Source organism: Myotis daubentonii, chromosome 7 (assembly GCF_963259705.1).
Source record: "Myotis daubentonii chromosome 7, mMyoDau2.1, whole genome shotgun sequence".
NCBI lineage: Eukaryota > Metazoa > Chordata > Mammalia > Chiroptera > Vespertilionidae > Myotis > Myotis daubentonii.
The window spans coordinates 28,487,762-28,509,739 of NC_081846.1; the positions used below are offsets into that span (position 1 = coordinate 28,487,762).

Genomic DNA, 21,978 nt, shown 5'->3' on the forward strand with positions numbered 1-21,978 from the left:
CAGAAAGCGCCAATCCTACTCTTAAAATGGATAAAAGAGAGCGTTTGAGGTTTTTCTTTTTAATGCTTGCTTTTAAAAAATAAAAAAGGGGGAATTTGCCGGGAGCCGGTCCATGCTTGCTGTTTCAAGGGACCTGGCATATATGGCATACTGTTCTTAATATGTTTGCTCACCTTCTTGGCACTATGTGTTTTAACCAAGGTCTCTGAGAAAGGTTGTTTTCCCCAGGTAGGGATTTTCCCCTGAAGTTAGGGAGGGAATAAAACCCCTCAACTAAGTGCCAGGCGGGTAATTAATCCCTTTAACTACGAACAATCATGCTTAAACTACATAATCTTTTCTCCCTGGAATGGAGATAAGAAACGCCCTAACCTTTGTAATAGAGATTGATAGGATTAAATCAACTGGTATAAATACAGTTGTAACAAGACAGAAAGACTCAGAACTCAGAACACAGAACTCATAAGACAGCAAGAGACAGAACTCATGAGACAGAATTCAGAAGACAGCGCCTAGAGACGGGGGAGCTTCGCTGGAGAGAGCATGGCAAAAGATCCTGGACAGAAACTGGCCTCAGAGCCTAGAGACAGAGCCTAGCGGGAGAACATGGCAAGGGATCCTGGACTGAACCTGACTACAGAGATTGGCAGGAGAACCTGACTGGAACCTGGACACTGAACCTGACTGGAGAGCCTGGACAGAACCTGGCTGGAGAACCTAGCGAGGGAACATGGCTACAGAACCTCGCTGGAGATCCGAAGCAGAACCTCTCTGGAGATCCAGACCAGAACTTGGCTGGAGATCCGGGCTAGAGATCCTGGCTAGGTTGCTGATCAACTGAACGCTGCCTCTGTGTCATTCCTTCTTCGCCGACTCCGTCCACACCTATGGGGAACCCCTGGACCTGCTGGGGTTGGACCCCAGCACATGCTTAGCCCGGTTGTAGATTGTTTCACATTGCCCTGCCTTTGTCAGTTTCCTCTACAAGAATCAAAGCTCCTTGAGGTCAAGGACTGTGTCTTCTCTGCTGTTTTAAGCCCCATCATTTGCTTAAAGGGGGATGGAACATTGTAGATACTCAACTATTTGTTGAATTAAGTATGAAATGAGTATGAACATGTGTTAAGTACATATAAATGTATAAATGTGTAAGTACACATTAAGTATAAAACTGCCATCTGATTTTACTGTTTAAAGGTAACTATCCAGTCATCTTGAAGACACAGAAAACTGGATCATGGAAGGGCATTCTCTTCACAGTCAAGCAGACCTAATATAACACACACCAAGTTCCACCCAAATTAAGTGTTTCCACTGTTACCTTGTTGCAATGACATTTTTGGCAGCTATAGGTACTATTTTTAAATATTTAGTTTTAATCAGCATTGCCTTCAACCTATATTTGAAATGGCAAGACCAAAAATTAGGTTATAGAACACAATAGTTTAAGAGAAGTCGCTATTCATGGTAACACTGTAATAGCAGATAATATGTGGAAGACTGGGAAGAGCTTTCTTGGAGAGCTGCTTTCAGAATGAGAAACTCAGTCGGTGTGAACAAGCAGTGAGGAGGAACAGGTGGCATTCTGAGTCAGAATTTTTCCCCCTCGGCATGTATTAAGCATCTACAATATATCAAGGAGATATACGTATATCGTGTATTCAACATGCACAGAAGCACGAGATTTGACCCTTTGCCTAAAAATGCTAAAGGGATAGTCTTGGAGTAATTGGAAATAGTATAATAAGGTAAATGGGTTGCTTGTGTGATGAGAAACACCATAGAAATATCACCTGTGGGTGATGTGAAAGGAAAAGCTGACCAATACGCTTCAGCCTTTCAGCTGCAGCTAACCTTCGAAGGACTCAGCTTCCAAAACAAACGGGGAAATGCATATACCATAATACATATTGCTAAAATGCCTGCTAATTGAAAAAGAAAACACTTAAAGAAATGTCTTAAAAACCAGTGTCTTTTTGTAGGTAACATCGTATATCGCAAAGGTCCCCCTGGACAAGGTGGACCTCCAGGCCACGTGGGGCCTCCAGGAATCCCAGGTGTCGATGGGCGCAAAGGTTGGTTCAATCAATGGGGTTGTTCTATTACCATTCTCATCACCATCACTATCACTGCTTTTTTCTCCCTGAGGCAACAACGATGCCAAACAGCAGGCAGTCAGAGCTGGCTTCTTTTCCAAAGGAATTAGCTATAAGTGTTCCCTTATCTGTAAAGCAGCCATTTATTTAGCAGCCATGCAATAAATCATTGGCTATTCCTAGAATGTGAGTTTTGTCCTGCACTGAAAGAGAGAAACACGGACATAGTAGCTATTTTACACTAAACAGGAGTTTCTATCGAAGAGCACCTAGAAGCTCAGAGGGATAAAGTAAGCAGATGTAATAGATGAAATGTTTTTTATTAATATGTGAAATGTCATACATGATTTGCACCACATGGAAGAATGTTCAATGTAAGAAAGAATTGTGCAGTTGGAAACCGCCTGTCCTCTCTGCAGACGTGGTGGGGGTGTATGAGTAACCGAGCACACTCTCATTGCAGGGGAGCCAGGCCTCGTGTGCACAGACTGTCCTTGTGTCCCAGGGCCTCCGGGTCTCCCAGGGCTGCCAGGATTTGATGGCGTAAAAGGAACCCCAGGTACAAACAATTTGCCGACAAGTGTTTTTGCAAGTACAAAGGGTCAACTCACTGGATGATGTTTTCCTTGGTTTCCCTACGGCTCAAAGAATATAGATAAGCAGTAAAACCATTTGGATTACTGTCAAAAAAATATATCATGGCAAAGAACTTGCAAAAAATACATCTGAACAAATATTTGTTAATAAACTGGCCTGAAATTTATTCAAAAGATCTTCTAAAGAAATCATCTTTACAGAGATGCTTAAATACCTATAGGAAGTTAAAATTGTACAGAAAAATGCCATTTGACAATAGATATCTGAAGTCTTAGAAAAGTTTGTACCCATTGGTCCTACAGTTGAACTTTTAGGAATTTATTGTAAAGAAAATAATTGGATAAATTTGGAGAATTAAATATCCAAAGGTATTTATCAGAGCATTGTTTACAACAGTTAAAGTTGAAAAAAACAATCTAAATGTCTCAAAATAGCATTTAGCTGAATAAATGATGGTTCACCCACACAATAGGCTTATTGTGCACCCATTTAAAGTGAAGCTATAAATGTATATATTTGTCAATGTGTATGTATTTATGGATATAAAATTTTAGACTAATATACATGAAAATTTTAGCAAATACTGTCTTCTGATGGTAGATTTATGGGTGATTTTCATTATCTTACTTCTGTTCATTATTTTTACATAGAGCATGTATTACTTTTATCATCATAAAAATGTATCTCTTTAAAATTATAAAGACAAGAATCTTAGGAAGTTAAAATTTTTGAGCTCTTGTTTTTTTACATTGTCTCTTATCCAAGTGATATACTCCCATTCTCTTCTTGCACTGTATGTTTTAAAATAGAAATTTGTCTTTCTTTGCTCAGAAGAAAACACCCTATTTTTTTCACACACTGCCTTACCCTTAGAATTGGTGTTCAATGAATATTTACCAATTCACTGCTTTGCAGGAGGACGAGGGGCAGCTGGCATTAAAGGAAGCCCAGGGTCCCCAGGAAGTGTGGGTCTTCCAGGATTCCCAGTAAGATTTCATGGTTATAAAGCTTTAATTTCAATTTGGAGGATGGGATACTCTGGCTGGAAATATGGTTGCACCACACACAGGCTATTAGTTTAGTGCCTGGCAAAGGGCAGGCACTTTAACAGTTACGTGTTGATTGAATGAATGAAGGAAGGAAGGAACAAATGATGTGTGAATGAAATAATGAATTTATAATTATTTAAAATGGTATCAGAGACAGAAAGCAGATCAATGGTTGCCCAGGACTGAGGTTGGGAACAGGACTTGACTGCAAATGGGTTTAAAGGAATTTGGGGGAGTGATAAAAATGTTTTGACACTGGATTGTGGTGTTTGTAGTATAGATATACTAGTATACATTTATTTTAAAAATCATTGAATTGTGTTCATATTTTATATGTAAATTATACCTCAATAAAGTTGTTAAAAATTTAGATTTTGATTACAATAGCAAATCAGAGTTATATGTGGATAAATATATTAAATTATCCAGAGATGCATGTTAAAATTTACCAATATTCTAACAGAATCCGAATTGTGATGATTATTGTATCATATTGAATTATATTATTGTGTGTGATGCATTGAATTGTACTGTCTAGCTACCAAAAGAGAAAAAAGCTTAAAATTACATTTGTGGGACAAATAAGTGTCTAAATACATGTTTCATTAAAATTGGCATTTTCTATTGAGCTTGACACAAAAACAACTCTACCCAAAAACAATGCAGACTCATGTCTCTCCCACCCTAGGGATTCCCGGGTGCTCAGGGTGATCCAGGACTTAAAGGAGAAAAAGGCGAAGCAGCTCAGCCAGAGGGAGAAGCGGGTAGTCCAGGGGACCCGGGGCCCAGGGGGCCGCCTGGCAGAGCGGGCTTGGATGGGATTCCTGGAACCCCTGGAGTGAAAGGATTACCAGGACCTAAAGGCAAACCGGTTGGTATCAACTTCTTTAAAACATACAATTTTCTTTTCAATGTTACAACCTGGAAAATATTTTAAAAGACATTTTATGAGAAAAATGAATACAGATGGAGTATCACCTTTGTGGAAATACCTGGTGCAAATCAAACAAAGGTTTTAAGCTGCACTGATTTGATTTTTGAAAGGTACCATTACATGAATGTCATTTCCATTTGAACTGTTGACCAATGTGAGGTAGGTTTGAGGGGCTATTATCACATGGGTGGCACCCCATTGTCGGACATCTCAAGTGGAACTCAGGGTTCCCAGTTGATGAAATGTGACTGAATTCCAAAGGGCACAAAACTGCAGAAACCATAGGGCACCCTTACGTTAGTGATAATTCCCTTCAATGCCAACTTCTCTTTAATTCAGTACTTTCACCCTGACCGTCTAAGTGGCATTCATATTCATGGTAATATTAATCTATGTAAGGAAATACTGGAATGAAGCACTATCCAAACATATTCCTATTGTCACAGGCCCTCCGTGGTGAGAAGGGGGACCCTGGTCCTCCAGGGGATCCTGGCATCCCTGGGTCCCCAGGACCCGCAGGACCAGCTGGACCACCAGGCTATGGACCGCAGGGAGAGCCTGGTCCAAAGGGCGCCCAAGGCGTTCCTGGAGCCCCTGGACCACCTGGAGACGCCGGTTGGTTAGTTTTCTTTCCAGTCCTGTTTTCCTGTGGGTGGGTTGATGGTTCCTAGAGCTAGTGAAGCTCCCTCAAGATCAGTGGGTGTATAGAAACTTATTCCTAAGAAGTAGAATATGTCAACCGGTAGACACAGGAAAAGAACATATAGGACATATTAGAGAAAAATCTATTTTTTCTATTACTGAGCAATTCAACTAAACTTTCCTAGGATAGTTTATATCCATTACTGACATAAATTATGGAATAAATAGATCCTAACAGATGAGTAGAAGTCAGAGTAAGCAAAGGGGTTGCAAAAAACCTATGAAATTGATCTTGAGATGCCTCTTCTAGATCTCAAGGGTCCACTAATATGATTACAAATTTGTTCTTTTTGACTCATAACCCAATAAATGAAGTATAAATAAAACTTCAAAATATCTAAGACAAATGAAGAAAATTCATCTAATAGTAGTTTCAAAGTCCCGGTAACTTTGGGATCCACGTATACTGAATGAAGTTGCTAGATTCAGGAGGGATCTGATCATCAATAGTTATCTGTAGTGAAGAATGAGGCAAAAGATGAGAATTACATGTTACTGACAGTTTTTAATAAGTAATGCTACCATAATCAATTTTTACTTCTAAAGTCACTCAAAGGGTGAGACCAATGGACCAGTGGTCTCCAAATTTTTTTTAATGTTTTTATTGATTTTATTTTTTATTTATTATTTATTATTTTTTATTTTGTTTCAATGCTTAAAGTACTACAAAGAGTATTACATATGTCTCCTCTTTCCCTGCCCCCCTTGACAATCCCCTGGCCTCCCCTACCCCCCAGTGTCTTATGTCCATTGGTTATGCTTATATGCATGCATACAAGTCCTTCGGTTGATCTCTTACCTCCCCTCCTGCGCCCCAACCCTCCCCATCCAAAATTTTTTTGTAGCATCCCTCATCGTTAAAAAAATTTTGAGAGTACATCCCCATAGTATTCATATATACATTGTATATTGTATGCTGGCATTTTTGTCTACATGTGTATGTAAAGGTTATTTTATGGAGAATATATATATATGATGTATATTTTTCTGTGCCTCACCTTTGAGGCTGCTATTTTAATCCAAGAATTGGCCAACCATGGCAGCTCACAGTCCAAATGCAGCTCACCACTTATTCATGTGTCATCCAAAAGCTAAGAATTTTTTATATTTTTAAATGTTTGGGGGAAAATTTTTTGAATACTATTTTGTGACAGATGAAAATTATATGAAATTCAAGTTTCAGTGTCCATAAACAAAGTGTAATTGGCACTCAGCTATACTCATCCATTACATATTCTTCTTGGCTGCTCTCATGCTATGATAGCAGAGTTGAGTAGTTATGACAAAAACCATATGAACCACAAAACTGAAACTTTTCTGTCTGGCCCTTGACTGAAAATGTTTCTCAGTCCTCTTGTAATCCACCTTCAAACCCTCTTCTATTCTTTCTAACTGTGAATCTTTAGTGAAACACTCCAATGTTCTAAAATACATTATCATCAATTTTCCCATCACACTACTTATTTTTCCTATAAATGTATAAATATATGGACAGTACTAATCACTAACATGTTTTTAACATTGGCCACTTTGGTCAGAACATTATCTCAAACCTTTACTAGCTAGGCAGGTGTTATTTTCCCAATGACACCTGAGGAAGTTATTGGAGAGGTTTGGAAATATAGCCAAACTCACAGACCTTACAAAGAGCAAAGCCAAGATTTAAACCCACATCAGCCCCACTTCATGGTTTGTGCAATATTTCATATGTCCTTCTTATGAAAACTAGTTACCCAATAAATAAGTATCCTGCCAGTATTCACCAATATTTAAGCAGAATTCATATTATCAATTCTTTTTAGAATAGGCTCTCTTCCAATAGGCCAGCATGTTGGGCTGTTAATTAAAACAAGGCATAGACAATAATAGATGCTTATAAATATTTATCAATTAAGTTAAAAAGTTCCTATGGGCTAGTCATCGTTAAGCCAATTTTGCAGAGATGATTCTTCATATTTCTTGGAATATGTCTGCAAACCCTTTATTATCCTATCATATATTTTTCCTCTGCACCAAGTAAAAGCTTCAATATGCACACTGATTTTATGATCATAAATCTTCTTAAGGCCCTAGGGGAGAATTCAGTGTTTCAACACCAGTGCCAGGGCTCCCAGGACCACCAGGGCCGCCAGGTCATGCTGGCCCCCGCGGTCCACCTGGTAAGTATCCTCTTTGCCAAGTCTGGTGCCTGGCATCAGATAGCACCCAGACTTTCCTGGGAAAACACTGTTCCAGTTTTAAGGAAAAATGATATTCATTGGCTCCCAAAGAGAGCACAGGCCAGTTTGTCAGATGACAAGGCAACAGACAGGGGACTTGCTCGTGTCCTTTGAAATTACCTAGATTATTCCCATTGGTGCTTCTGATTCTAAAAGGGAGTTGAAATAGTTACTTAAGAGGAATTCATGAGCAGAACAGTCTTCATGGATTTTGGTGGAGGAGCAAGGACTGGGTGCCAGTGATTACTGTAGTTCCCACAGCTTTTTCATTGGAAAACTTAACTTCTTTGCCAATATGAATGGAGGGAGACTTATATGATTTAAGATATTTAAAAAAATTCTTTTAGGAGATAAATTATATTTTCAAAATTATTTGTAGTTCCTAATGATTAGTCCACTGGATAGGAATGGGGAGGAAGTCAGGGTTGTGGTAAATTCTTTTTTAATTTCCAAAAATGTCTGGGATGACACAGAAACTTAGACATTTGGTTATAAGGCAATATAAAGGAAAGTTGCTGACGTGGATGTATACGTGTTGTTAAGGCTTCCCGGGACAAACAGGAATATGTGAACCAGGTATTCCTGGGCCTGACGGAGAACCAGGAATCCCAGGAATTGGATTCCCTGGGCCTCCTGGACCTAAGGGTAAGTTAAAAATTTTTTAAATGTAAGGTTCATTGTGGATATTTAGAAACTATAAATATGTATAGTGAATAACATAGGAAATACGCATACTATCCTTTAAAATGATGTCTTTTATCAGTCTTAAATGGGGAAAATATCCTACAATGACGATAGATAAAAAGAGAGCGTTCACATTGATTTATGCAGCCTCATCTCAATCATGTTTTTTAAATGCATAAAAATTCACCAAAGTGATTCTTCTTGATAGAGGGATTGTGAGGAATTCTTTCTTTACTTCTGAATAGATGCCTACACTTTTTAATTTATACATTTCTTCACTTTATGCATTTCTCTTATAATAAAAAAGAATATTAAATCACACAAAGCTGATTTCCCCATTCACTCCAAAATAAACCACAGAAGTTATTTTTCTTTAGGAAAAAAAGTGCTGTTTCTCATCAAAGGGAAAACTCTCCAAAGAAATGGCTCCCCACTGACAAGTGCATACACACACACACACACACACATCAAGTCTTATCTGGGGTGATATATGAGTAACCTCAGTCACTGGGCTGTCGCATACAATTTCAGGTTTTATAATAATTTCATGTTTTTTTCAGTATTAAGGTGTTTGTTGAAATAATAATCCGAGATTATTATGCTAAGTGAAATCAACCATTCAGAGGAAGACAAGTACCATATGATCTCACTATTATGTGGAATCTAATGAACAAAATAAACTTATGAGCAAAATAGAAACAGAGGTGTGGATACATGGAACAGGCTGACAACTGCTGGAGGGAAAGGGGCAGGGCAACTGGATGAAAGAAGATGAAAGGATTAGCCAAAAGTCATATATACAAAATACATAGACAACAGTGTGGTAAGAGCCAGAGAAAAAGGGCCTAGGTAGAGGTGGGCAAATTGGGAGACAATGGGGATGGAAAGAGACTTTTGGTGGGTGCACAATGCAACATGCAGATGTTTATTGAAACCTGTATGGTTTTGTGAACCAATGTCACCCAATAAATTCAATAAAATAACTCAAAAAAAAGAAATAATAATCCTTGTTTGGTGCTTTATCTCTTAAATTAATGTATCATCAGTGTTTACCATGCATCAGTTCTGCTCAAATATGGGAATATTGATCTCAATTTATGAGTATGCACTTGAAATGAAAAACCTAATCAGATTTTTCATGTGGTCCCAAGAATGTCTTTGACTGAAATTCCTTGCCAGTGACCTCTGAAGCAACCCAGCCTGGCCCATGTTTTTGCCTCGTCCTTCTTGGACCCTGCATGAAGAAAATTGCCTCCTAGCTCTATCCCCTCTGGAGTCACCTTCACGAAGGAGACTCCAAACTGGGCACCAGGACTAGCCTAAGAGCTCCTGGAAACAAGAGAGTCCAAATTTCCCATTTAAACCTAATGAAGCCCAGAAACTAACTGTTAATTAAAATTTGGTCAAATTGGGGGCATAAAGGAACTCTCTGAAGGCAGCTTTGCTCCACCCAGGGTTTCCTCTTCTGAACCACAGAACAGAAAAAATGATGTGTGTGACTTCTTTCTCAATTCTTTCGCCATAAAGCAAAAGAGACAAGTTAACTCATTACATTCAGTGGCTGCTATAGGGCATTAGGAAGTAATTCTATTGAGCAACCCATGGTGAGAAAGGTTAGGTAGGTACTGGAAATGCTTTATATCTTGATATGGGGTGTGTGTGTGTGTGTGTGTGTGTGTGTGTGTAAATATGTATTTGGCTATATATTGAATGTAAAATATGCTTCATAAAGAAAAAGTCCGTCCAATGGTCAACTGAGATCAGTGGTTTAAAAAAATACTGAATCAAAATTGTAGTGATGTTAAACAACAAAAATGGAGAAGGTAATTTTAAAAATTGGGAACCAATGTAATCTGATTTGGAATTGAATTTTTAAAAATTGCTAATTTAGCCATTGTCTTTTTCGTCACTCAAACTTCCATAAAACATTTATAGCTACTTGCCTCATGACATAAGGTAAAATAAAAGAGACACTGCCCAAAATCTTTTAATAAGACTAATCATGCAACCTTTATTTTTTTTTTTCCCTGTAGGAGACCGAGGTTCTCCGGGAACTAAAGGATCACCGGGTTGTCCTGGAGAAATGGGAAAGCCAGGGTTACCTGGAAGTCCAGGCCTCCCAGGAGCCAAGGTCTTTGAGAATTAAAATTCAGACTGAAATGGGGAAGAGGAGGAACAATTACAGTTGGCCAGTTAGGATGTTCCTGCCAGTCAGGATGCTCTGTGTAGAAATTATCAATATACTTGTAAATGATAAAGCAGATGAATTTTTTTAAGTTTTTTTTAACTATTCCTCCCTTTTAGAAAGGAAAACAGAAAGTGCTAAGACAGGTTTGTCTTTCTATTTCTTCCTTAACCTTCAGAAACATACATATTTAAAATGGGAGAACTTGCCCTGACCCGTTCGGTTCAGTGGATAGAGTGTCGGCCTGTGCCGGGGTCCAACCCCAGCAGGTCCAGGGGTCCCCAAAGGTGTGGACGGAGTCGGCGAAGAAGGAATGTCACAGAGGCAGCGTTCAGTTGATCATCATAGCTGGGTTCGCTTGTCAGGGTCTCCAGCCAGGTTCTGTAGCCAGGATCTCCAGCCAAGTTCTGTTCAGGATCTCCAGAGAGGTTCTGCCTAGGATCTCCAGTCTTGTATAAAACGTTCTGTGTAGGTTCTGTGCCTAGGCTCTGTCTCTCTTGGTCCTGTCTTCCAAGCCCTGTGTTCTCAGTTCTGTGTTCTAAATTCTGAGTGTTTCTGTCTTGTTACAACTGTATTTATACCAGTTGATTCAATCCTATCAATCTCTATTACAAAGGTTAGGGCGTTTCTTATCTCCATTCCAGGGAGAAAAGATTATGTAGTTTAAGCATGATTGTTCGTAGTTAAAGGGATTAATTACCCGCCTGGCACTTAGTTGAGGGGTTTTATTCCCTCCCTAACTCCAGGGGAAAATCCCTACCTGGGGATTCAACCTTTCTCGGAGAGGTGACCTTGGTTAAAACACAGCGCCAAGGGGAGCAAACATATTAAGAACCGTATGCTATATATGCCAGGTCCCTTGAAACAGCAAGGATGGACCGGCTCCCGGCAAATTCCCCCTTTTTTATTTTTTAAAAGCAAGCATTAAAAAGAAAAACCCTGAAATGCTCTCTTGTATCCATTTTAAGAGTAGGATTGGCGCTTTCCGCTATTACCTGAGTCCTGATCTATCATCCCAGGGAGAGCTTGCCAATCCTGCACTTTCCCAGGGTAGAAAGGCTGCAGTGGGGTTAAGGATAAGGCTCCTTGGGCCTACCTTCTCCCATGCCATTACATTTACCTTTCCTTCCTCAGAAAAGCATGGACATATTTGTTGTACAAAACGTTCTGCCTGACTGGGAGTAACCTTAATTCCTCTGCTAGCAAGCATATGTGTTAAAAGATCAATACAGAGTCTTATTTCTTTAGACTCAGTATGGCACATCTTCTTAATCTAAAGATCAATACAGAGTCTTCTTTCTTTGGACTCAGTATGGCATATCTTCTCAATCTGAGGATCAATACAGAGTCTTCTTTCTTTGGACTCAGTATGGCACATCTTCTCAATCTAAGTTCTGTACTATCCACCTTCTTACCCTACTTATCCTCTATAGGGGGGTCTGTAGCACCCTGGTGGAGTCCTATCCGTCCCGAGTGTGGGGGTTCTCAATGGGGGGGGCTTACCTATGGGAATCCTTTTCCAGGGGTTCCCAAAGGTGTGGAAGGAGTCGGCGAAGACTATCCACCCTCTTCCTACGGTGGAGTCCGATCCGTCCCGAGTGTGGGGCGCTTACCTAGGGGTCCCTGTTCGGGCGCCATATGCCGGGGTCCAACCCCAGCAGGCCCAGGGGTCCCCAAAGGTGTGGACGGAGTCGGCGAAGAAGGAATGTCACAGAGGCAGCGTTCAGTTGATCATCATAGCTGGGTTCGCTTGTCAGGGTCTCCAGCCAGGTTCTGTAGCCAGGATCTCCAGCCAAGTTCTGTTCAGGATCTCCAGAGAGGTTCTGCCTAGGATCTCCAGTCTTGTATAAAACGTTCTGTGTAGGTTCTGTGCCTAGGCTCTGTCTCTCTTGGTCCTGTCTTCCAAGCCCTGTGTTCTCAGTTCTGTGTTCTAAATTCTGAGTGTTTCTGTCTTGTTACAACTGTATTTATACCAGTTGATTCAATCCTATCAATCTCTATTACAAAGGTTAGGGCGTTTCTTATCTCCATTCCAGGGAGAAAAGATTATGTAGTTTAAGCATGATTGTTCGTAGTTAAAGGGATTAATTACCCGCCTGGCACTTAGTTGAGGGGTTTTATTCCCTCCCTAACTCCAGGGGAAAATCCCTACCTGGGGATTCAACCTTTCTCGGAGAGGTGACCTTGGTTAAAACACAGCGCCAAGGGGAGCAAACATATTAAGAACCGTATGCTATATATGCCAGGTCCCTTGAAACAGCAAGGATGGACCGGCTCCCGGCAGGCCTGCGGACTGAAAGGTCCCAGGTTCGATTCTGATCAAGGGCATGTACCTTGGTTGCGGCACATCCCCAGTAGGGGGTGTGCAGGAGGCAGCTGATCGATGTTTCTCTCTCATTGATGTTTCTAACTCTCTATCCCTCTCCCTTCCTCTCTGTAAAAAATCAATAAAATATTTTTTTAAAAAAAAGAAAATGGAAGAACTCTAGAAAGAAACGTGGATAGTTATGAGAAAACTCAAGCATGGAGACATCTAGATTGTTACAGAAAATCCCACAGTATTATGAAAAAGTAGGGGATCTAAAGAATTATTATGCATAAATTTATAGAAAAGTCAGCAACTAGAGTTGAAAAAGGAGAGTTAATAGAATGGTGGTGGCTGTGAAAAAAGGTGGTTAGGATCTCCATAATGAAGACGTTATCTTCAAATAAACAGCCCTAAAGACAAGCCAGTCTCTATGTATAAAAGGCTAAGTGACTGACCGTACGTACCTCTGACAGGCTGGTACAAATGACGTGCACTGGAAATTTAAAAATAGATGCTGACTCACACATGTGCGATACATATAAAGCTCCCACAGGTGCCAATCACACGTGTGTTTTAATTTTATAATACTATATTATATATACTATTTTGACATGTAATTTTTGCTGTAACGTAATTACCACACGAATCTTTCTTCTAATTAATTTCTTTTCAATGTGCAGGAATCCATGCACCAGGCCACTAGTAGTCAATGAGTATCTAGAAGCATTATATAATAATACTAACACCATTTCTGTGCCACAGGGAGAACCAGGACTAGCCATGCCTGGAGAACCAGGAACACCAGGTTTTCCAGGAGAAAGAGGCAATTCTGGGGAAAATGGAGCAATTGGACTCCCTGGACTTCCAGGTCTCCCTGGAATTCCAGGAACAGGAGGGCTTGATGGACCACGAGGTACTTTTCTCCACTGTGAGCTTTGCTAAAATGCAACAAATTGAATGTTTAGGTGCTCTAGGGGTCAAGAATTCTCAAACAAAGTTCTAGATGAATAAATAGAATCTGTGGGGCTTAATTATTTCTCCACTCAACATTGTTGCTCTACCTTTGTTCCTTCTTCCCTTCTTTGTTCCTTCTTTCCTTCTTAATGAGTGTTCTCTGTAAATATTGGCCCAATTTAGGGGAGTGGTTACAGGAGAATACTTGGGATAGCAATTCTAGGACCTTGGATTTTGGCCCCGGAATATATTCTTGGACTCTCTTTTGCAGGGGATCCAGGGAAGCCTGGACCACCTGGAGAAAAAGGACTCTCAGGGAGATGCACAGAGGGTCTCAGGGGACCCCAAGGACTTCCAGGCTTAAATGGATTGAAAGGACAACAAGGTAAGAGGAGAGCCTCAAAACCAGTCCTAGATGGGCAAGTGGCCTGGGACTCCTGCTAGGTGCTTTGCTGTTTGACTCTGGAACTGTCCAGCAGCAAGTCCTGACCACTGCTCATGGGAACTGGTGTGAAACATAAACCTTGTTGTCATGGATTTGTTACAGTGAGGACTCACGCATGCTGAGTGGCACTGAATGTGTTCTGTAAGTTCAAGACTAAGGCAAGGTCATTACGTGCAGTCCCAGGATGTGCCCGCAGAACTAGAAAATAGATCTAAATTTTACATTTTTATTACTACAAGAATCATTGAAACAGAGAATGCTAAAGCCAGAAGAGAGCTTAAAAATTTTATAGGAGGGGACATTAACCAACCAATCAATCCATCCATCCGATGAGGATGTGTTTTATTTATCCCCAAATCACAAAGCTAAATATTTACAGCCGTAAAATATTTCTGGAGTCAGTGGGGAAAGCACTTGTGTGTTCATTCCTTTATTTCATTCATTCATTCATTCATTCATTCATTCATTCATTCATTCACATATAGGCAAAAAAGGTGAAGCAGGACCAAAGGGAGACCCAGGGATTCCGGGTTTGGATAGGTCAGGACTGCCTGGAGAACCTGGACCACCAGGAATGCCAGGTCATCAAGGCGAGATGGGACCACCTGGTCCAAAAGGATATCCAGGAAACCCAGGATTCTTAGGGCCACCAGGTATTTTCTTCTGCTTTTATTTATTTACTAGGGGCCCAGTGCACGAAATTCGTGCACTGGGTGTGTATGTGGGGGGAGTGTCCCTCAGCCCAGCCTGCCCTCTCTCACATACTGGGAGCCCTCAGGCGTTGACCCCCATCACCCTCCAATCACAGGATCGGCCCCTTGCCCAGGCCTGACGCCTCTGGCCTAGGCATCCGGCCCGGGCAGCGGGGACCTGCAGTGGCAGCGGGGGGGTGGGGGGGCGCGATCGCGCGGGCTCCGCCCCTGCCCCTGCAGGACGCCTCTGGCTGAGGCATCCGGCCCGGGCAGCGGGAACCCACAGCTGCAGCGGCCCCGCGATCGTGGGCTTCACTTTAGGCCCAGACAAGGGGCCCCTAGCTCCCGGGACTGCCAGCTTCGACCGTGCCCAGCTCACATCGCTGGCTCCACCCCTACTTCCTGCTATCACTGGCCAGGGCGGCAAAGGCACCTGATTCTCCGATCATGGCTGGGGGGCAGGGCAAAGGCGGCCCCAGGGCCTCCTTTGCCCTGCCCCCCAGCTCTTAGCTCCCCCCTGGGTTTCCCATCACTGTCAGTGGCAGGGGGCTTCTTCCTGCTTTCCCTTTCGCCTCCCTGCATTGTGCCTACATATGCAAATTAACCGCCATCTTGTTGGCAGTTAACTGCCAATCTTAGTTGGCAGTTAACTGCCAATCTTAGTTGGCAGTTAATTTGCATATAGCCCTGATTAGCCAATGAAAAGGGTATCGTCGTACGCCAATTACCATTTTTCTCTTTTATTAGATAGGATTTTTATTTTTCAATTACAGTTGACATATAATATTAGGTTCAGGTATTCCACTGAAACTAATGATTATTTTTGCTGTGTGATCCTTTTTATATGTTACTACTAAAATAGATTTGCTAGTATTTTGTTGAGAATTTTTGCATCTATATTTACAAGGGAAATGGGCCTGTCTTTTTTCTTTTCTTATGATGTTTCTTCCTAGTTTTGGTGTCAGGGTAATGCTGGTCTTATAGAACAAGATGGGAAGTGTTCCCTCCTCTTACATTTTCTAGAAGAGTTTGTGGAAAAGGTATATTTTTTTAAATGTTTGGTAGAATTCATCAGTGAAGTGATCCAGTTCTGGGCTTTTCTTTGTGATAATTTTATAAATTACTAATTCAATTTATTCATTTGTTATGGGTCTAAACAGATTTTCTATTTCCTCTTGAGTCAGTTTTGGTAATCTGGGTATCTCTAGGAGTTTGTCCATTTTCTGTAGTTTATCTAATTTGCTGGCATATGGTTATTCATAGCATTCCTTATAGTACATTTTATTTCATCATTGTGTTGACAGTTAATATGTTTCGGAAGAATATTCCAATATTCTCCTGGCATGTAACCTCACTGACCTTTCCTCTAGAGATGAGCATAGGTAACAACTTGATCTGCAAGTTATCCTTTCATTCATACGATTGAGCTGTTATCACATGTCAGCACTGTTCTAGGCCCTAGGGACATATCAATGGACAAGTTCCACCTCTGACAGTGAGTGAGACAATAATAAATACATTAGTTATAAGTTCAACTCTAGACAACAGCTATGAAGAAAATAAAATGAGCTGTTGGTCTTGGATGGGGAGGAGGAATAGTCCAAAACATAAACATATTCTATTCTTATCCACAAATGTGATCTGCTACCAATGACTTCCACATACGTGATGTAATAAGAGACTGGTTACTGACCCATCTCCTAGACAATTATGGTTATTTTCTTATTTACAGAAACCATTCCTTCAGCTCCCGCTTTCTCCTTCTAAGTATAATTTATTTTGTGGAGAAAGCACTTGCTTTTCTCATTCTGAATATGCCTTGTGTTACTTGTTTCGACAGGTGAAAGAGGAACCATTGGGATGATGGGCTACCCTGGCAACATTGGCCTTCCGGGGCCTCCTGGGACCCCAGGCTCCCCAGGACAGAAGGGTGAGTGATGGAAGAGCTTTCCAGTTATGAGGCAGAAGGAACAGCAACATAAGTTATGTTTTATTCTCTGAGGGGAAACTAGTTCTGAGGAAACCATGTATTTGATTTTGCTGTTTCCTGTTTTCCTTTTTCCCATTTGAACGGGATCATTTTTTTCCCTACAGGCTGTTTTAGGAAACTATTTATGAAGGTCTCAGCACTGTCAAGTGTTTTGGCTTGTTTGTTTTGTTTTATGGTAAGCACTGTTAACTTTTGCATCCTTACGAACTACTTAAAGAATTAAGGAACTGCTGTGGTTACTCCTGTCTTACAGGTAGCTTTGGAATCCCAGGGGCAAAGGGTGAGAGAGGACCCCCAGGAGCCAAGGGGGAGAAAGGAGCTAAAGGACTTCCCGGGCCTTCTCAAATAGCTCACTTAAAGGGGGACAAAGGAGAACCAGGCCTCAAAGGTACAGACTGCCTTATATTTAGAACCAGAACATCAGAGCTGATTCTAAAACTGAGAATTATCCAGGCAAACCCTTCCAGTTGGCAATTGAGAACAGTGAGGGCCAGTGTTTAGTGTCCTGTCCACAGTCCCATAGCCAGTTGGTGGCCCAAGCCTGAACTAGAACTGGGTCTCATGTGCCTTGCACAATAATATGTTGCCTCTTTAATGCAAAACTCTTTATTTCTAAGTCCACTCTGCATTTTGGTCAGCTGTTTTTAAATTTTCCCTAGTCAGTTTTTAAACCGTAAGTCTCAAAACCCCTATTTGCCAAGTAAGTTGAAAAATAAACCCTTAGGAAGTTCCACATAAAAACCTTCCCTGCCTGAAATAGAAACCTCCACTCCACATTCCACTATATTCCATCAGCCGTCAGGATTAATTTTTCTCATTTGCATCCCCAAATTGCTTCTCATGCTCAAAATCCTTTGGAGAAGAGTGTTTTATCCATTTTAAGAAAGCCTGCCTATGGTCTCCTTGACCAATTTTAATCCCAAGTAATTTTAGAAAAAAGAGAATTGCTGGGTAAAATGAAATATTTGCAGATTAAGCTTTCATAGCAGGGAATAATACAGAAAAAATGTACATCTTCAGTTGCAAAACCATATTGTGTTGAGTAATTAGTAATACATTTTGAGAAGTGGGATTGTAGTCAACAAATATTTTTATGCTTATAACATAAGGATGGATAAAGATTTGCTTAACAAATTCTGCACAAGGTGCTGTAGGCCTCTCTAATTTAAATACAACCCATTTTTGAAATCTTAATTTCTCAAAGACTCAAAGGCATCCACTGCAAATGGATGAGGTATTGAGGGTGCAGGTAAACACAACTCCTAAAGGAGTCTGCAGGGGAGACGCAGGTGTATGTATGAAAAGGCAGTGAGTAATATTTTTGATCTGGAAAATGGTGTGATCAAAGCCATGTTCTACAAAAGCAGGACAGCGCTGTGGGAAGTTTATGAGTTCTCCCGCCTGTGGAACTGGGTTCAAGTCCCAACACTACTACTGATGGACAGGGTGCCTCTAGCTTAGTCCGTTGACTTTTTAGGCCAGTTTTCTCATCTCTGCACTCTATCTGGGGAGGCTTGAGGATAGACTGAGATTGCCTGCAGATTAAATAAGATTAAAAAAAGAGAATAGTGTCTGTCATATGCTAATTAGTTAATACACCATAGTTATAATAAATGGACTGAGAATGCGATAGTGTAGACACAAACATGGTCCTCTGGCATCACTAAGATAAAGCAAGAAGAAGTTATATTTAGGCCACTAATTCTTATAATGCTTGTTAATTGCTGGTTTTGTTTGAGAGCTAACTCATGCTAGCTGCTGTGCTAATATTCTCATTTAATCCTGTTTTTAAAAAGAGGTAAGTCCACATTGGCCCATTCTCTTAATACATATCCTATATCCTATTATAACAATATCACATCAATGTTAATCAGGATGTGGATAACTCTGGTAAAATTCTAACCTGTATTTTTAATACATTGTTTAACTTTAGGATTTACAGGACAGCCGGGTGAGAAAGGAAACAGAGGCATTCCCGGGTTACCAGGTTTAGAAGGACTCAAAGGGCCACCTGGACCACCAGGACCATCAGGTACAGTGGACTTGCTAATAGAAATATCAGGCTTTAAGTTTCCCTAAATCTAAATGGAACAAAAACGTGTTTCTAGACTTTCTGGTATGAATGTGAATCCTGCTCTAACAGTCTTCCAACAGAAATTTGTTTCTAAATTAAACCAAAATGAAGGTGTGTATAGTTAGCCTGTATTAACTAAAAAATATTAATATGCACAAAGTTCCATTTTTGTACTAAAAATATTATTTTGAAACTACTAATATGTATTGTAAACTTTAATTTATCACAATATTACATATCATAGAAGAAAACCAGATAATGCTTTAGAGGTTTTCAAATTTGCCTCTTTATTTTTTAATCAGGTTATTGAGTTTGCAAACTAATTTTTTGAACAATTAAAGTAGCCACCTTATTCTCTGTGACCCCGTCAAAATACATTACATGGCAATAAATGTTCAGTGTAAAAATCTATTACTTCCCTGCTTTGGTCCTAGGATGATCTTGATATTCAAAATCAAAGCCTGCTGACAAGAACCTAACTTTCTCTAAGCTTACATGTCTGGGTCCTCAGCCTCCTCCTTATATGAAGGCAAAAAGGCAGCTAGCAAGTACTTAAACCAACTGGCCTGGCTGCTCTGGATACATAAACTCATGCAGGCAACCAATATTTATTGAGCAGCTTGTGTCCAGGAACTATGCAGGGCACGTGACTGTTTATTTGTTCTCAAGGCCCCAGAGGAGATCCTGGAAGCAATGGGAATCCTGGAGAGCCGGGCCCCCGTGGAATGCCAGGAAGCATGGGGATCATGGGGGTGCCAGGTAACGTATAAGATCCTGCTATGAGCCTACAAGCTTATGATGGATCCCAGGTCTAGATTTTTTGTGTTGTTTTGATTTCCCATTTCTTAGAAAGTTGGTGTAATACAACTAGATTTACTTTCAGACAAATGCACTATGTGCAACTAGAACACTAGTGAGAACAAAATAATCTTTACATTGTGTAAAAATAATCCATTATGACTACCTGGTATATTGGTGATACCGAAAAGTCAACTTCCTAAAAGAAATGTGGTTTGTGCAAAGGCTGGAAGTAGAACACTTCGAGATCCCTGTGTTTACCTCTTTTATCTGATTTCTTTCCTAATTTCAGGGTCCAAAGGAAAGAGAGGAACTTTGGGACTCCCAGGTCTCCCTGGAAAAACAGGCTTCCCAGGTATTCATGGTTTCCAAGGAGATAAGGGAGAGCCAGGTTATTCAGAAGGCACAAGGCCAGGACCACCAGGACCCAAGGTATATCGGCCAGTGAAGTACTTACATTTTGGTGGTGGGGTGAGTCCCTTTAAATACCAACAACTATTGGATTCAATGTGAGCAGAGAACATTTTAAATATTATTATATTTTCAGGTAGGTATTTGGGTTCTCTTTAATCATATCTTCACAACTGAGGATGCCTATTACACAGCTGTCAACTTCTTAATGTATTCCTGTCAGTTTCAACTCTCAAGGAATTTCTCATAATTGTCCCTGCAATTTCAGTGTGCTGCCAGAAGGAGGCAGTGATCAGTGACTCACACAATCTGCCAGGGCAGTGTTTGTTTTCTGTGACACAAAGTAGCCAGTCTCTGATGTGGACTCACCTCACACAGACTTATAAAAATAAATTTCCAAACCTCATAATAAAAAACATTTGACTTATTAAACTGTAATAAAAGATATAAAGTAAAATAACTTTAGAGCATCATCAAAAAGCAGACAAAATCCTAAGATACATACTTGTATTTTAATTGTTTTAGAACTATACTTTTATTCCATTACACAGAATTGTATCTTGTCTCAGTGCTCTCAGCGCTTGTGCTGTTAACTAGAGGTTGAAGCCCTTGCTAGCATGTTGTACCAAGTAACAACCAAACATTTCATCAAACATTTCCATGGGGCTCAGCTGGGTTTTTTAGATCCATTTCCTTCCAATCTTTCTGTGTGTACTTACAATAAAAGCCAGAGCTAGATCACTAGAGAATGGTTAATATAAATTCCCATAAGCAGGGGTTTTAACATGGATTTCCATGCATCTATGGAACCCGAAGAAGTCTGCTAATCTCCTGAAATTGAATGTAAAATGAATGCAAATTTTTGTAGGGGAGAGTCTACATTTTTATCAGACTTTCAAAAGTATACGACTCTCAAATATATAAAACTTGTTGCTTAGGGGGCCTTTTCCCTGACAATTTTGAGCCAATAAAATATTACCTTTCCTAAGGATTTCCACCAATCATGTTCTCCAGTGGTAATTACTGAAACAACATAAAATAAAATGTTTAGAAGCCACACAAACCCAAGAAACCAGCCCTTTATTACTTGGAGCACAAATAAATTTCCTTTGCCCTTGATTTTTAGAATAGGTCCTCAGAAAACCAAGGAGACACCGTTTCCACTGAGATATTTTCTCAGTGAGGAATTGTCTTATACTTGATTCACATTCAATTAATTGTTTCACTTAGATTTAGGGTTTTCAGAGGTAACCACAGAAGAGATGTTCAGAACTATGCATTGAACAAAAAAAATGGGCTCATTTTCTCAGATTGACAAATCATAGTAACAGAGTAGTATATTTTAATCAATTACTATGGAGATTTTGTAAGTAACCACCAAATCCATACGTGTTGGTTTATCATAAAATTGAAGTACAGATGTAATGAAGACTTTGCTTTCTTTTACATATGATTGAGATGCACTTACCAGCACGCATAATATCTGTAGAACATATATTCATTTGGTCTAACTATTTCTTTCCTACTCCTGAGTTAATCATCACAAGTTGAAATTATACCTTTGTGTGATTATTTCCTATCTCTCCACTGGTCTCTAAAGCTCCATGAAGCAGGGACTGTATATATCACACATGTGTATATGGTTATTATATTTCTGGTGAGAGCCAGCTTTGTAAGTGTGTGACCCATGTAGTCACAGAGGTTGGGTGCTAAGAAGGACAGCAACACTTGGTTCAATGCTTTGATGTCACTGTTTTGAATTGCTTTACCATTTTGTAAAAGGCGAAAGATTTATGCGGTCTGAAGAGAAACCAGAGCATGCTTTACCATTTTGTAAAAG

At 40.2% G+C, this 21,978-nt stretch overlaps 1 protein-coding gene across 2 annotated transcripts in view; it reads left to right on the forward strand.

Annotated features, from left to right (window-relative positions):
* Positions 1-21,978, forward strand: part of COL4A3 (collagen type IV alpha 3 chain) — a 136,269-nt gene that overhangs the window by 90,246 nt on the left and 24,045 nt on the right. For both annotated transcript variants that reach the window (XM_059703357.1, XM_059703356.1), the window contains exons 22-37: positions 1,983-2,075; positions 2,560-2,655; positions 3,609-3,679; positions 4,431-4,613; positions 5,123-5,291; positions 7,445-7,537; positions 8,141-8,242; positions 10,315-10,412; positions 13,537-13,687; positions 14,000-14,113; positions 14,659-14,826; positions 16,706-16,795; positions 17,109-17,243; positions 18,789-18,887; positions 19,599-19,688; positions 20,020-20,159. In XM_059703357.1, the coding sequence (XP_059559340.1) occupies positions 1,983-2,075; positions 2,560-2,655; positions 3,609-3,679; positions 4,431-4,613; positions 5,123-5,291; positions 7,445-7,537; positions 8,141-8,242; positions 10,315-10,412; positions 13,537-13,687; positions 14,000-14,113; positions 14,659-14,826; positions 16,706-16,795; positions 17,109-17,243; positions 18,789-18,887; positions 19,599-19,688; positions 20,020-20,159 (1,892 nt within the window). The remainder of the gene's footprint in view (positions 1-1,982; positions 2,076-2,559; positions 2,656-3,608; positions 3,680-4,430; positions 4,614-5,122; positions 5,292-7,444; positions 7,538-8,140; positions 8,243-10,314; positions 10,413-13,536; positions 13,688-13,999; positions 14,114-14,658; positions 14,827-16,705; positions 16,796-17,108; positions 17,244-18,788; positions 18,888-19,598; positions 19,689-20,019; positions 20,160-21,978) is intronic.